Below are 16,425 nucleotides of genomic sequence, written 5' to 3'. Positions count from 1 at the left end.
GTGGCTTTAACCTATTTTGTCACATTGCTAACATTGATAATTCAATTCTACAATATAAAACTATTTAAGACAAACCATCATACATTACAGAAGGCTGAAAAATCAAGATAAGCAAGACATTGAATAGCCTGCAATTTTGCGAGTTTTATAGAACTTACATGCTGCAAAGCTTTAAGAGCTTTTAGTTGAGGTTCTGCCCAAGAAAAATACTTCAGTAATTCAACCACCTGCAAGAAGGATGCGAATACATTTTTAAAGGACAACTAAAGAACAAAATTACAGTTGACTTTTCTTTCGCTAATTTAAATAATTTTATTAAATACATCTGCAGCAAAATTACTCCAGCAATACATTTTAATTAATATTTTCCATTAGTATCTTAGAATATATTAAAATATTTACACCGATAATTATCAACCATAAAAGAATTATAAAATGAAACATTCATTGTAATTACAAAAAAAACATGAATCAACATTAGCATGAACATAAAAGAAAGATTGGTAGTTGATGATACCTGTTCGCTTGAAAAATAGCCATGAACATATTCAATTGCCTTTAATTTATGATCAGTCAGAACCCCCTATAAAGAAAGTGAATATTTCACTCAAGTGAAGATTGAGTAATAAGTAACACGGATGTCAGAAAATATTAACAATACATATCTTGGTGTAAACATTGCAGTTTATCTTATAGCATCCATTTTGAACTTTGTTTATATCCTTTAACTAAAAGATGCAACTGGTGTAAAACAATTACTTCAGTCTCCTGTATCATCATAAATGAATAAAAATGGTAAACATGACAGTACCACACGTGATGAATCCTACACATCGAAGTATTTGACTTTATGAACAAATGTTTGTACTTGTGACACAAGGGGCTTCACAAATATTTTGAGGTCATATCATTAGAAATTAGGTTTCGAGTTGAATAAACACATTGCTTACTATTATAGTAAGCAGTCATTAGAAACTCAAGAGAGATATGAGTTTTTGACATAGAATCAGTAAGTTGGCTGAGTTTTAAAGAACATAATTAAAAGATTAAAACTAGAGAAATTTGGCATCTTCAGATTTGAAACATGTCTGAGAAAAGATCTGATCTAAAAATATGAAATTGCAAATATGGAGCACTATTGCAAGGCACATCATTAAAATTAGAACAAGGACCACAGGTTTAAACTACAAATGGTAAATTTGTGACCAATATCAAGAGTTGGTCCTTCACAAAAAGATTATGGACTTCTGGGAGGTTAGTGCAAGCAAAAACCTTGAAGTAGTACTTGGATACGGTGAAGGGAAGAACTAGTGCTTGCTTCTAATCAACAAAATAAAACAGATTAGAGGATTTTCCCAATCTCATTTTTTGCTCTTGATAAATTAATTTGAGAACCTGTACAGTCTCTTGGTACAAGCTACAATATAACATTTACCCTCACCTGTAACACAGACAGATTTCCTATGTCATACGCAATTTTTAAAAAAACGTAATGTTGAAGGTTTATATTTAAGGATACAAGGTACAGGAAGATATTTCAAAAACCACAATGTGACATATCAATTACAAATATTACAATATAACATGCCAAAACAATTCAGCCTATTTCAGAATAATTTAATCACATCTTTCAGATTATAATTATTTCTTAAATTATTCCAAGATTTGCACTTCCACTACTCTGCCTGGGAGTCTAATCTATGTGCCCACACCATCTAATCATACTCCAATAATAAGATTTACTTCAGATTAATCTTGTCCATTCCCTTAAATATTACATATCATGGGAGGCATTCTGGAACTGGAGGCAGTAGAGATCTATGAGGCTGAAATGTAACGGAAGACTGGAGAAACTTGGGTCCTTTCAACCTGAAACGGATGGGCTCGTAATGTGACCTCCCAGAGATAAAAAGAACAAAGAACAGTACTGCACAGGAACAGGCCCTTCGGCCCTCCAAGCCTGTGCCGACCATGCTGCCTGACACAGACCCAGTAAGTGTAGAAGGTTTTAGTTTAGACAGGCAGCATGGTCAGCACAGGCTTGGAGGGCCGAACGGCCTGTTCCTGTGCTGTACTTTTCTTTGTTCTTTTTATCTCTGGGAGGTCACATTTCGAGCCCATCCTTTTCAGGTTGAAAAGACCCACGTTTCTCCAGTCTTCCGTTACATCTCAAACCAATGACACAAGGTATGAACCTCATAGCTCTCTACTGCCTCTAGTTCCAGAATGCCTCCCGTGTATCTCAGCAACTAGAAATGGATCTAGAGCATACAAGATACAATCTAACCAGAACATGACTTCCAGACCTTTGCTCTACTGGCTTGGCTGTATCATCATCAACTCTGTTCCTCTCTCCAAAGATGCTGCCTGCCCAGTTGGGTGTCTTCCAGCACTATTATTCCCTGTTAGCTTGTCGATTGCTGCTCTGCACTGGTTAGACAAGTTTAGCATCAAATCTACTCAGCACTCTGGGTGTCTTCATCCGTGGCTACTTCCACACTATTCACATGCCGGGTGTTCTGCACTAAAAAGTAACGATAATTTAAAAGCGAGCACATCATTTCAAACGTTTGGGCGTAGATTGCTTTGAGATTCTTAATTGTAAACACAAGCGATCCGCGGGTGGCTGAGTAGCATTGGAGTTTTTTTACCTTCCTTATTTCATCCAGGACGATTGCAAACGATTTGTTGTCCATTTTGGAGAATGTGATGGGATTGGGGGGGGGGGGGGGGGGGGTGAATGAGGTGTTACTTTGTCCCCTTATTGTAAAGAGAGACTTTTATTAAGCAGCAGCTTCCGCTCCCTCCCGGTGGTGACTGAGGATACCTGCGGTCACACAAAAGGGCGGATCTGAGTGACGGGGCTCCCCGGGGAGAGGGTAATGGGAGGGAGTGCCACTACCAGGCACACTGGCCTCCGAACCCTGTCCCTTTCATCCTCCTCCCGATCCTTCCCACCTGCTCCATGACCAATAACATGAACCGTAATGGAGGGGGGCGCGGTTTGAAACCACCCTCCGGCAATATCAGAGCTTCCTCCCCGGCGGGCTCTGTGACGGTTCAGAAGGACATGGAGTGAAGTACGAATGGAGGGTCACCCTCACTGACTGATCCACCGCGTAACGGCCGCCACTTCGAACCTTCCGCTCGAGCCCGGCCCGCCTCACTCTCCCGGGGGTCCTTCCCCCCAGGATGTCGCCGGATAATGACGTCTGCATCCCCCTCTCCCATTTCCCACCTCGCTTTATTTTACTTACTTTATTTCCCCTTGTGTATTTGCTACCGAGGCTTAATGCTTAAGAAAGTCGCCGATCGGTTTGTTTGTTTTTTTGCAGACGATTTTCTTTCCCGGCAGCTAAAGTAGCCGCCTTGTTCTCCCAACCGTCGGAGGTAAACAGTCATGTGGAGGACGAGCTGGATATTTGTGTCTGTCAAACAAGCCAAACCCCTGATAGTATTAATCATGATAGTTTCATTCTTATCTCTTTGGATATTGTTACCTGCACGGTTTGCCAATTCGGTAAGCTTTATATGTCGGCTATTTTGTAATCTGTTGCAAAATATCTGGGAAATATTTTGAGGAAGTAAGATTGAGTCAAATAATGATTGGGGGGGGGGGGGGGGGTAAGCCATTCAGCCGAGCCCACTCTGCCATTCGATACAGTCATGGTGGATCCTACACTATCCCCATAATCCTTCACGTTATTGGTAATCAGAAATCTATCAATCTCTACCTTTAAACATAGTGGTGGTTCCAGGGTAGAGAATTACAATGATTCACAACCTTCTGTAAATAAATTTCTCCTCATCTTGGTCCTAAATGGCATCCCCCTCTTTTTGAAACTGTGCCTCCCGGCTCTAAACTCCCAAACTTGGGGAAACATCTTACCTGCGTCTACCCTGCCGATTCCGATCACCTCTCACTCTTCGAAACACTAGAGAATACAGGCCCAGTTTTCCCAATTTGTCTTCATAAGAAAGCCCTGCAATCATCCCCGGAACAAGTCTGGGTGAACCCTCATTGCACTCCCTCTATCACAATAATATCCTTTCTGAGGTAAGGGGACCGAAGCTGTGCTCCCTACGCCAGGTATGGTTTAACCAAGCTTCTATACAATTGAAGTAAGACGTCGCTACTCCTGCGCACAAACCCTCTTGCAATAAAGGCTAACATTGCATTAGCCTACCTAATAGCTTACTGCACCGGCATGTTAACCATCAGTGACTTATGGACAAGGACATCAAGATCCCTTTGTACAACTAATTTTTTTATTTCTTTTTTAAAATAAATTTAGAGCACCCAATTCATTTCTTCCAATTAAGGGGCAATTTGGCATGGCCAATCCACCTACCCTGCACATCTTTGGGTTGAGGGGGTGAAACCCATGCAAACAAGTGGAGAATGTGCAAACTCCACACGGACAGTGACCCAGAGCCAGAATCGAACTTGGGACCTGTCATGTAAGAGTACCTTTAAGAAATAGATGTTTAAGCAATGTACCTTTAAGAAATGGATGTTTAAGCAATGTACCTTTAAGAAATGGAGCAGCTCATATTACTGAAGTGATGTCAGAGGGTGGGGGGAGCTGAGCTGAGCTCAGTTCTGTTTTTAGTTTCAGTTTTGAGGAAACTAGCTTGGGTGTGTATGTGTTTGAAGTGAGCTGGATCTGCTGTGATCTGTGCCATGAAAGACTATCTCTGAATCATTTGGGTGATTTAAACTCGTAAAAGTAATGTTTTTAACCTGATGTGTTTCTGTTTAAAGGTGTTACGTCTCTTGGATGTTTAAAGGAACAACTGAAGGATTATTTAGTGTTGTATTATTTTCGGGGTTATCTTTGAAGTAAGGGGTGTTGAGTGATCCAATGTTTATTTAAAAAGGTTACGTTGAATTCATGGAATAAACATTGTTTTGCGTTTAAAAACCCACGTGTCCATAATTGTAATACCACACCTGGAGAACAAGCCGTGTGCTTCAAAAGCAACAATAGATTAAAGGGGGAGGCTGGTTGAACTCCATGATACATTTTGGTGTTCTGAAAACGCCGCTCCCATAACAGACCTCAGTGCCGTGATGCAGCAACACTAACCACTGTGTCACTGTGCTGCCGATAACTTTTTCATTTCTTACCGTTTAGGAAATACTCTGTGTGATGTATTCGTAGTGGTTCCTCAAAAGCAGTCTTGTAGCTGAACAGGGGCACTTTAAGAGAATGGTTGCATGATGGAATCTCCAAAGCCTGCAGACTCAATCTTGAATGCACCACATAAAAACTAATGACGAGGTAGGCGAACAGCATTTGTAGGCGTCCACAAAAAGATTGAATATTATTTATAGGCACGCAAAGTGATAATAAATAAGCCAAACAACAGTTGTAGCCACTGGAACACAGAAGAGTGACCAAAGAATCCAAAGGAAACAGTCTTGGAGAGAAAAGCAAATTACTGCAGATACTGATAACAAAAATAGAATATCCTGGCCAATCTCAGCAGGTCTGACAGCATCTGTGGAGAGAGAAGGGAGCTAACGTTTCGAGTCTGGATGATTCTTTGTCAAAGCTAGAGCTTGGTGAGAAGCCTGCCACGTGCTCCATCGAAAAGAAACTCAGTTGCTATGAGTAGCAAATACACTGCAACAACAAACGTAGTGCTGGGGGTGTTAAGGCAGGCCAGCAGCACGGTTCAATTCCCATACCAGCCTCCCCGAACAGGCGTCGGAATGTGGCGACTCGGGGCTTTTCACAGTAACTTCATTGAAGCCTACTTGTGACAATAAGCGATTTTCATTTCATTTCGTTAGGGGACTAAGTGCTACGGGACAAAGAAATAGCTGAGCAACTAAATACATACTTTGGTTCTGTCTTCACAAATTAGAACAGAAGTGAGATACCAGAAATGTTGGGGAAAGCAGGGTTTAGTGAGAGGGAGGAACTGAAGGAGATCAATATTAGTAGAGAAATGGTGTTGGGGAAATTGATGGGATTGAAGGCTGATAAATGCCCAGGGCCTGATAATCTACATCCCAGAGTACTACCCTGATTCCATCGACTGTGGAACAGATCCTGCAGGTTGGAGCATAGCTAATGTAACTCCACTATTTAGCAACTAAGATAGAGAGAAAACAGGGAATTGTAGACCAGTAAGCCTGATGTCAGTAGTGGGGAACATTCTAGAATCCATCATCAAAGATTTTATAACAGAGCACTTAGAAAATAGTGGCAGGATCGGACAGAGTCAGCATGGATTTTTGAAGGGTAATCATGCTTGACAAATCTACTGGAATTCTTCGAAGATGTAACTAGTAGAGTTGACGAGGGGGTGTCAGTGGATGTATGTTTGGGCTTTCAGAAGGCTTTTGACAAAGTCCTGCATAAGAGATTAGTGTGTAAAATTAAAACGCATGGGATTAAAGATGGGTAGAAAACTAGTTGGCAGAACCGGAAACGAAGAGTAGGAATTAATGCGTCTTTTTTCAAATTGGCAGGCAGTGACTAGAGGGGTACCACAGGCATCGATTCTAAGACCCCAGCTATTCACAATATATATTAATGATTTAGATGAAGGAACAAAATATAATATGCAGAGATCCATCAGTGTGATTTTGATTTCATAGATTTCATAGAATTTACAGTGCAGAAGGAGGTCATTCGGCCCATTGAGTCTGCACCGGCTCTTGGAAATAGCACCCTTCCCAACCACACACCTCCACCCTATCCCCATAACCCAGTAACCCCACCCAACACTCAGGGCAATTCTGGACACTAAGGGCAATTTAGCATGGCCAATCCACCTAACCTGCACATCTTTGGACTGTGGGAGGAAACCCGAGCACCCACTGCTCACACTGGGAGAACGTGCAGACTCCGCACAGACAGTGACACAAGCCGGGAATCGAACCTGGGACCCTGGATCTGTGAAGCAATTGTACTAATCACTATGCTACCGTGCTGCCCTAAACAGGTTGAGTGAGTGGGCAAATTAATGTAGTATAATTAGGAGAAATGTGAGGTTATCCACTTTGAGACAGCAGACTATTATCTGAATGGCCATAAATTAGGTGAGGGGAATATGCAACAAAACCTGGGTGTCCTCGGACACCAGTCACTGAAGGTAAGCATACAGAAACAGCTGATGGTAAAGAAGGCAAATGGTATGTTGGCCTTCATAGCGAAGGGATTTGAGTACAGAAGCAGGGATGACTTGCTGCAATTATACAGGGCCTTGGTGAGGCCACACCCGGAATATTGTGTGCAGTTTTGGTCTCCTTATCTGAGGAAGGATGTTCTTGCACTAAAGGGAATGCAACAAAGGTTTACCAGACTGATTTTTGGGATGGAGGGACAGACATTGAATTGATTAGGATTGTATTCGCTGGAGTTCAGAAGAATGAGAGGGCTCTCATAGAAACCTATAAAATTCCAATAGGACTAGACAGGGTAGATGCAGGAAGGATACTCCCAATGGTGGGTGCGACCAGAACCTGGGGTCACAGTCTGAGGATATGGGGAGAGCATTTAGGACAGAGATGAGGAGAAATGTATTCACAAAGAGAGTGGTCGGCCTGTGGAATTCGTTACCGCAGGAAGTAGTTGAGGCCAAAACATTGTGGGCGAGGTCCTGCGGTCTGCCAGCCGTGTTTTCCTGGGCGACGTGCTCTCAGGATTCTCTGTTCCAGCCACCTGCCAATGGGATTTCTCATCCATCCCACTGGGAAACCCGCAGGCGTGGATGTGCTGCCAGGGCAGCGGAGAATTCTGCCGGCGGAGAATCACGAACTGTGTGTTTTCAAGAAGCTATTAGATATAGCACTCAGAGCGAAAGGGATTGAAAAATATGGAGGGAAAACGGGATTAAGCTATTGAGTTGGATGAATGGCAGTGCATGCTCAAAAGGGCCGAATGGCATCCTCCTGCTTCTATTTTCTATGTTTCTAAAACACAAAGGGAAATAGGCTGAACTCAGATTGTGCCTTGTTTTGGGGAGAAAGAAAGCAATGTAGTGCGAGAAATATGTGGCAGGTCCTTCCATAAAGAAAAATGGCAGGAGTTTTTGGCACTGTGGGACCGTTTGATGGCAATACAGAGCGATCAAACCCATACGTAGAACAATTCGACTATTTTGTTCAAGCTACCAAGATGATAGCAGATATAAATGTTTCAACATTCCTGAGCACAATGGTGGGGAAAACATTAAACCTCCTTCAGAGTCTGATACATCGAAAAAGCCATGCACAAAACGTATGAAGAAATAGTGGACTGGCTGACCCAACTTGAAGTTGTCTTCAATGGTCAGCTGGGAAGCATGAAGGATATCTTAATAATGCTGACGATCAGAGAAGAAAGCCAGGCGGGATGCTTAAAGGCTACAGCAGTGCTATAAGCAATCAGACCTACGTAGAGGCAGAATTAAAACAGCTGATCACAACAGAAGTCCTTGAACCCGTTAATATGAGTGATTAGGCTATGCCGGTCGTACCTGTGATGGAAAAAGATAGATCTGCACCTATTTGTGGTGATTTTTGAAGTCACTAGCAATCCTGTACTTTGTGCAGAGCAGTACCCTTAGCCCTGATTGATGACCTATTCACTGGGTTGATTGGAGGCCAACACCTTTGTAAAATCACCTTAGTCATGCATATCTTCAAATGATTGTGGATCAGGATTCACAACAGTTCTTGAAGATTGTGACACACACAAGTTATTTTAATACAAAGCATTACCATTTGGCATCACTTCAATGCCAAAGTTGTTCCGATGAACTATGGACCAAATCTTAAACGGATTAGATGGAGTCCAGTGTTATTTGGATGACATCTTTATTACTGGGACGAATGAGAAAAACATCTCTGCAACCTAGATCCAACACTCCCGAGATTAGAAGATTATGGATTAAGAGTCCGAAAAGACATGGGAATTTTTTCAATCTTCAATTGAAATCTGGATCAGCTCATCGACGCCAAGGGACTGCATAACTCGCTATCGGAAGTCAAAACCATTACTGAGGCAAACACACCTCAAAATGTCAACCAACTTCAATCTTTCTTAGAATAGAATAGAATTCATAGAATTCCTACAGTAAAGAAGGAGGCCGATCTCTGAAAGAGCACCTTCCTAGTTCCACACCCCCACTCTATTCCCACAAAGTCACCCAGCCTTTTGGACACCAAAGGGAAATTTAGCATGGCCAATTCACCTAACCTGCACATCTTTGGACTGTGGGGGGAAAACCGGAGCACCCGGAGGAAACCCACACAAACACTGGGAAAAAGTGCAAATTCCACACAGTCACCCAAGGCCGTAATTGAACCCGGGCCCCTGGCGCTATAAGGCAACAATGCTAACCACTGTGCCATTTACATCATTTTAGGTTTACTAAATTACTACAGAACGTTTGTCAGTAATCTGCCGACTATTCTGAGACCCTTGCAAAACCTGCTGTGCAAAAATAAAAAGTGGAAATGGAGGAGGTTGATCTATGTGAGAAAGCATTCGTGCAAGCCAAAGAGGGGCGACTCAAGTCAGAAGTCCTGATACATTTTGATCCAGATTTACCCCTGCAACTAGTATCATTTTATGCGGCTGAGCAGTGCTTTCCAACATAATGTCAATGGGTGACGAAAAGCCGATAGCCTTTGCGCCAAGGACCTTAAATAAAGCCGAAAGCAATTATGCACAGATAGCAATAGAAGCCCTAGGAATCATTTTTGGCATAAAACGGTTCCACCAATTCCTGTATGGGTGGAAATTCACTTTATTGACGGACCATCATCCGCTAACAACAATATTTGGACCTTGTACCGGGATTTCATTTCTGGCAGCGAGCAGAGCTGGGTACTGCTTTTGTCAGTGAACATCAGTCAAACCTTCAGGGGAATGCAGATGGACTCTCTCGACTATCCTTACCAAATAGTTTGTTGATAAGCAGTTTGTGTGGAGACATTTTCTACTTTGAACAAGTAGACAACACTCCTGTAACCACAGGGTAGGTGAAGAAGCATACCAGAAGTGATTCAATACTGTCAAAGGTTATGGATATTGCACTTCAAGGCAATAAGACTTCAGGAGCAAACCATAAGCTAAAGCCATGTTCTGCCCAAAGTCTCCTCTGGGGAATGAGAGTGATCATTCCACCATTATTCAGAAGACATGTATTAAACTAATCACACAAAGGCCGCTGTGGTACTGTAAGGATGAAAGAGAGAACCCAGGAGCTATTTCTGGTGGCCGGGGCTAGATGCTGAAATCAAAGAGAAGGTGGGAATCTGTTTGTCTTATGCAAGAGTGTGAAACCTGCCTCCCATTAGTGCCATTACACGCATGGGCATGGCCAGAAGAGGCTTGGCAGTGGGTACATGTTGATTACGCCAGACCATTTGAAGGACACATGTTTTTCATTCAAATCGATGCTCGAAGTTGCCATCATTGGAGAAAACAATTGAGAGAGTGGGTGAAATCTTCAGCAGATTTGGTTTCCCTGAACAACTAGTGAGAAATAAAAGACCACAGTTCATATCTCAAAGAGTTCATAAACTACTTGAAGGAGAATGGAATTGAACATATCTGCTCCACTACTTATCACCCTGCCACAAATAGGCTGGCAGAACGTTTTGTACAGATGATGAAACATTTGGTAAAGGTAACCATAGAACAAGGTTCACTATCTAAATGCGCACACAACAACCCAAGATTCTCTGGAATTGCTGATGGTCAAACTTCAACTACACCCAGCATTTGAATTGCTAAAACCACCCCAAGACAAAATAATTTTTTGAGAAAAAACAGCAGGATCAGGTCACAAGGTGGGAGAACAAGGTGAAATGTGTTTTTCGCTGGGGTCAAGAGGTTCTGGCAAGAAATTATAACACAAATGATAAGTGGATCCTGCCACCATCTTAGCACAGACAGGATAGGTCTACGCCATATAACCCTGTGACAATGTAATATGGAGAATGCATGCGGATCAACTTTTGGTAACTCGAACCAATTTGCCAGAGGCGGAACTGACAGAAAGTCCAAATTCAGCTGTGCCAAGAGACAACCTGGACCTTCCAAAGAACCTGACACTAACAAATCAATTAGCGAAAACAGCACCTCAATTGCAAATCAAATGCAAGTCAACTTCAGATCACTGTGTCGACTCCACAGATAACCACTGATGGCATTCACATCAAGCCAAAGGCAGCAGAAGTTGCAGCAGCCGATTGATGTTTGCCGATAATCACACAGAGAACAATGACCTCCGGAACGTACGACGTATTGACTTCTTGTTTGATTATTCATGTTGCTAATCGATTGTTAATGTTATGCTGTTTATTGTGTTAGGCACCTTTAATTTAAAGGGGGAGGAAATGCTCATTCATAGTGATTTTGGTATTTCCTCACAATTAGCCTTGTAGCTGAACAGCAACACTTTAAGAGAGCGATTGCATGATGTCATCATCAGCCATTTGCATGGGCAAACGGGCAGTCTCATCGCAGCCTGTAATATTAACATCTTCAAAATAAAGCTCTATGTTTTGGTTTAACCTCCAAAGCCTGCAGACTCAATCTTGAATCCACACTCTGCATATCTATCTGTTCCTTCTACAAAAGTGGATTATCTCATATTTTTCCACATTGCAATCCATCTACCAGGTTCTTGCCCACTCACTAAATCTGTCCAAATCCTCCTGTAGCTGCTCTATATCTTCCTTACAACACATACCCACCTAATTATGTATAATCCGAGAATCTGGAAATATCTACATCCAAATTATTGATGTGTATGTAGCTGGAGCGCAAGTTTTGGCAGCAGTCGTGCATTTAGAATGTGCTAAGAAACCTTGGTGAGTTTAGCTGCTGTGCTCAAAGAAGTAGCTAAGGCATGCAATCAAAAGGGAATATGACATAAATATGCAGAAAAGCTATTCTTAGTCCCTTGAGTTCTCAATATTTTGAAAACACATTACTGCATTCTTATGGAAGCAAAAGCAGTTGATGAGATAATGTAAATGTTTATACTTTTGTGAATGCTATCTCAGATAACAGTAAAGAACTTTTCAAATATGTATGTGACAACAAATATTTCAACCTATGAAAATTTGAAATTATCCAGTTTTTTTTACTTTGGTCAATAAAAAGACACAAGTACAATCTTTAAGTATGGTTCGCTATTATTACGATCCCAGCTAATGTTAATACAGGTACTGGCTAAGTCAGATCTCAGAGTAAAACCTGACATGTTCTAACTTTTTTTAGAAACTGTTACTGTAAGTTACAGGCAAATTCACAGATGTCTGAAAATATAATTTTAATACAAATAATAAAATATTTTTTAAAGCAGGAAAAATTTACTATACTACTTTGGACACAAAGATTGGAAAGATCTCAATACAAACACAAGACGATAATTCAGATTTTCACTGATCCTTTACTGCAGCATAAACCTGTGACGAGTTATCACAAGCGTAACACAAGGCAACTGCAATCGTTTGTAACTGCACAATTACAACTGGTTTTCTCTCAGTGAATATTTTGAGCATTCACTTGATGCTTTTCACCCAACTTGTGTCTCTCCCCAAGAAACCCCCAAAACACTCTAAATCCACCGTTCCTTCAATGGCAGAGTAAACAAATAAGTTCCCTAAACTCAAGTCTTCCAATCACACGCACCTCTGCTAAACAGATTACCGAGTTTTGTAACTTATCATTCAGTCAACTGGGTGGCACAGTAGCACAGTGATTGGCATTGTTGCTTCACAACACCAGGGACCTGGGTTCGATTCCCAGCTTGGGTCACTGACTGTGGGGAGTTCTCCTCGGGTCTGCACGGGTTTCCTCCGGGCACTCCGGTTTCCTCCCACAAGTCCCGAAAGATCTGGGGCGTGATTCTTCGAAACCGGGAGAAATCGTGAGGCTGGCATCAAAAACGGGCGGGTTTGACGCCAGCCTCCGCCCCCCCGACCGGGAACCGATTCTGGTCCCCGGTCGGGGCTAGCATGCCGCGGCCGTGAACTCCGGCATCGCGGGCTTAACGAATTTCGTTAAGCCCGCTTGCCAGAGTTTGCGACGGCTGACGCGTCACATGACGTCAGCCGCGCATGCGCGGATTGGATACAGCGGGGCGGCGGAAGGACAAAGAGTGCGCGGGGTAAGTACCCGCTGCCCGCAATCGGTGCCCACCGATCGCGGGCTCATGGCACCCTTGGCACGGCCGTGGTACTGCCGTGCCAATCGGTGCCATGGTTCCCAAGATCGCAACTTTACGGCCGTTTTTACGAACGGTCAGACCAGGTGTGTTTGACGTTCCTAAAAACGGTCGTAAAGGGCTTGGACTTGGGCCCATCGGCCAGCTGAGAATCGCTGCTCGCCGTAAAAAAACGACGGGCAGCGATTCGTGTCGGGAGGCGGGCGTGGGGGCGGGGGGAGAATAGCGGGAGGGCGTCAGACCAGCGTGGCCGTAAAAATTTACGACCCCCGCTATTCTCCGCACCGTCGTGAGTGCGGAGAATCGCCCCCGTGCTGTTTGGTGAATTGGACATTTTAAATAAAGGTTTTTAAAAACCTTTTTCCACAAGCATAACTTCTAACCCGTTGCTTTAACTTCAGTGGTTGTAAAACCTCATTAAAAATATATGCACATACCGATGTAGCTTCATGCAACTTTATTTTTTCATTGCGTGTAGCAGTACGTACTAAATGAATCGACGATGTATATATGTGGACAAGGGAAGAGATGGGACTTTCATTTGCAATGATGGTTTTTTTGAGGCTTGGATGGGTATGTGGGGGTTGTGTGCTAAAGGGGATTTCTTGGTATTCCTGGGACCGGGCAAGGGGGAAAGAGACCCGGGCGGGGGCCTCCACGCAGTGAACGGGTGGGGGGGAGGGGCTGTGGCCATCGGAGCCTGGTAGAACAGGTTCCAGTGAGTCTAGCCGGGGTGAAAAGTTGGGGGAAGGAGCCGTGGTTGGGGGAGGAGTTTACAAGAGGAAGTGGAGGAGAGGAGTCTGGGAGGGTGAGCAGTGTCTACAATTCATGGGTGTCATTCACGGTACTCTTTCGGGGATTGGATGGCATTGAATATTAGGGGGGTGGGGGGGGGGGGGGGGTTTGGGGTGTGGACTGTATATGTCAATGGTGGCCATAGACGATTTCTGATTCCTTTTTTCCTTTTTTTTCCCCCTTTGGGAGGGTTTGTTTTATTTGATGCTTATATTCCTTGAGTTTAAGAGCCCTGGGGTTATGCTGCAGCTGTACAGGACTCTGGTAAGACCACATTTATTGTATTATGTGCAGTTCTGGTCACCTCATTATAGGAAGGATGTGGAAGCATTGGAAAGAGTGCAAAGGAGATTTACCAGGATGCTGCCTGGTTTGGAGGATAGGTCTTATGAGGAAAGGTTGAGGGAGCTAGGGCTTTTCTCTTTGGAGCGGAGGAGGATGAGAGGCGACTTAATAGAGGTTTATAAGATGATGAGGGGGGTAGATAGAGTGGACGTTCAGAGACTATTTCCTCGGGTGGATGTAGCTATTACAATGGGGCATATCTATAAGATTCAGGGTGGGAGATATAGGAGGGATATACAAGGTAGGTTCTTTATTCAGAGTGGTTAGGGTGTGGAATGGACTGCCTGCTGTGAGAGTGGAATCGGACACTTTAGGAACTTTCAAGCGGTTATTAGATAGGAACATGTAGCACACCAGAATGACAGGGAGTGGGATAGCTTGATCTTGGTTTCGGACAATGCTCGGCACAACATCGAGGGCCGAAGGGCCTGTTCTGTGCTGTACTGTTCTATGTTCTATGTTCTATATTGTCAGGTGCGCTGTTGTTTGGGTTGGTGGGAGAATGGGATCGTCGTTGTTGATAAGGGGATTGGCATTGTATTTGTTACCATTTACTGTTTGTTGGTGGGTATAAATTCTTTTTTTTTTAATAAACAATTTTATTGAGGTAGTTTTTGGCTTTATAAACAGTTACAGACATCATCAGAAAGAAAGCAAAAAAGGCAAAAATGTGCAAACATCCACGTACTTTCAATACTTCCATCGCAGTACCCCCTCAGCTTAGGGCATGCCCAAAACATGTGAACGTGGTTCGCTGGTCCTCCCGCGCACCTAGCGCATTTGTCCTCTATCCCGAAAAATTTGCTCATCCGAGCCACCGTCATATGGGCCCGGTGAACGACCTTAAATTGAATCAGCCCGAGCCTAGCACATGTCGCGGTCGAATTTACACTACTCAGGGCCTCTGCCCACAGCCCATCCTTCATTTCCCCGCCTAGCTCCTCCTCCCATTTAAGTTTCAGTTCCTCTGTCTGGGACCCTTCATGAGCACCTTATAAATACCCGAGACTCTTCCCTCCCCTTCTTCCCTCCTAGAGACTATTCTGTCTAGGATCCCCATTGGCGGGAGGCGTGGGAAAGATGGGACCCGTCTACGAACAAAGTCCCGCAACTGTAGGTATCTAAAGTCATTTCCCCTTACCAACACAAATTTCTCCTCCAAGCTCCTCGAACTCGCAAAGCTCCCTTCCAGGAACATATCACCCACCCTTCCCGCCCCCGCCCGCTGCCAGACTCGGAACCCCCCATCCATACCCCCGGGGGCAAACCGATGGTTGTCGCAGATTGGCGCCCAGACAGACGCCCCCATCTCCCCTACATGCCTCCTCCACTGGCCCCATATCCGCAGGGTCGCCACCACTACCGGGCTGGTGGTGTACTTGGCCGGCGGCAGCGGTAGAGGAGCCGTGACCAGGGCTGCCAAGCTGGAGTCCCGGCACGAATCCGCCTCCACCCGCTCCTAAATAGACCCCGTACCCACCATCCACTTCCTTATCATAGCGATGTTGGTCGCCCAGTAATAATTAATCAGACTCGGCAAAGCCAGCCCTCCCTCGCTGCGGTTCCCCTCCAACATTGCCTTCTTCACCCGCGGGGATTTTCCCACCCAGACAAAGCTCATGATCATCCCATTAACTCTTTTGAAGAAGGACTGTGGGATAAAGATCGGGAGGCACTGAAAAATAAACAGAAATCGAGGGAGGATTGTCATCTTTACAGTCTGCACCCTCCCTGCCAACGACAGCGGGAGTGCATCCCATCTCCGAAACTCTCCCTTCATTTGCTCCACCACCCTGGCCAAATTTAACTTATGCAGCCTGCCCCAGTCTCGTGCCACCTGGATTCCCAAATACCGGAAATTTTCCTCAACCAGCCTAAACGGTAGCCCTCTCAATCTGTTCTCCTGGCCCCTTGCCTGGACCACAAACATTTCACTCTTGACCGTATTTAATTTGTATCCTGAGAACTGGCCGAACTTCCTCAGCATTCCCAGTATACTTCCCATCCCAGCCACTGGGTCCGACACGTACAGGAGCAGGTTGTCTGCATAAAGAGAGACCCTATGTTCAACCACGCCCCTCACCATCCCCTTCCATCCCT

At 44.1% G+C, this 16,425-nt stretch overlaps 2 protein-coding genes across 5 annotated transcripts in view; one reads left to right on the top strand and one right to left on the bottom strand.

The window, feature by feature from the left end:
- Positions 1-3,186, bottom strand: part of proser1 (proline and serine rich 1) — a 34,455-nt gene extending 31,269 nt beyond the window's left edge. For 3 of the 4 annotated variants that reach the window (XM_038817647.1, XM_038817648.1, XM_038817649.1), the window contains exons 1-3: positions 2,652-3,186; positions 518-583; positions 159-227 (exon numbers count right to left, since the gene is read on the bottom strand). In XM_038817647.1, the coding sequence (XP_038673575.1) occupies positions 159-227; positions 518-583; positions 2,652-2,696 (180 nt within the window). In that variant the 5' untranslated portion in view covers positions 2,697-3,186. Of the gene's footprint in view, positions 1-158; positions 228-517; positions 584-2,306; positions 2,525-2,651 lie in introns of all 4 variants that reach the window. The other variant, XM_038817650.1, reaches the window with a different exon arrangement.
- Positions 3,187-3,216: 30 nt separating this feature from the next.
- The window catches only part of LOC119977077 (NHL repeat-containing protein 3-like), a 41,072-nt gene continuing 27,863 nt past the window's right edge, over positions 3,217-16,425 (top strand). The window contains exon 1 of the mRNA XM_038817652.1: positions 3,217-3,520. Coding sequence (XP_038673580.1) covers positions 3,401-3,520 — 120 coding nt within the window. The 5' untranslated portion in view covers positions 3,217-3,400. The remainder of the gene's footprint in view (positions 3,521-16,425) is intronic.

This window comes from Scyliorhinus canicula, chromosome 14 (genome assembly GCF_902713615.1).
Source record: "Scyliorhinus canicula chromosome 14, sScyCan1.1, whole genome shotgun sequence".
Lineage (NCBI taxonomy): Eukaryota > Metazoa > Chordata > Chondrichthyes > Carcharhiniformes > Scyliorhinidae > Scyliorhinus > Scyliorhinus canicula.
The sequence above is the reverse complement of the archived record's forward strand: the minus strand, read 5'-3'. Positions and strand labels throughout refer to the sequence as shown.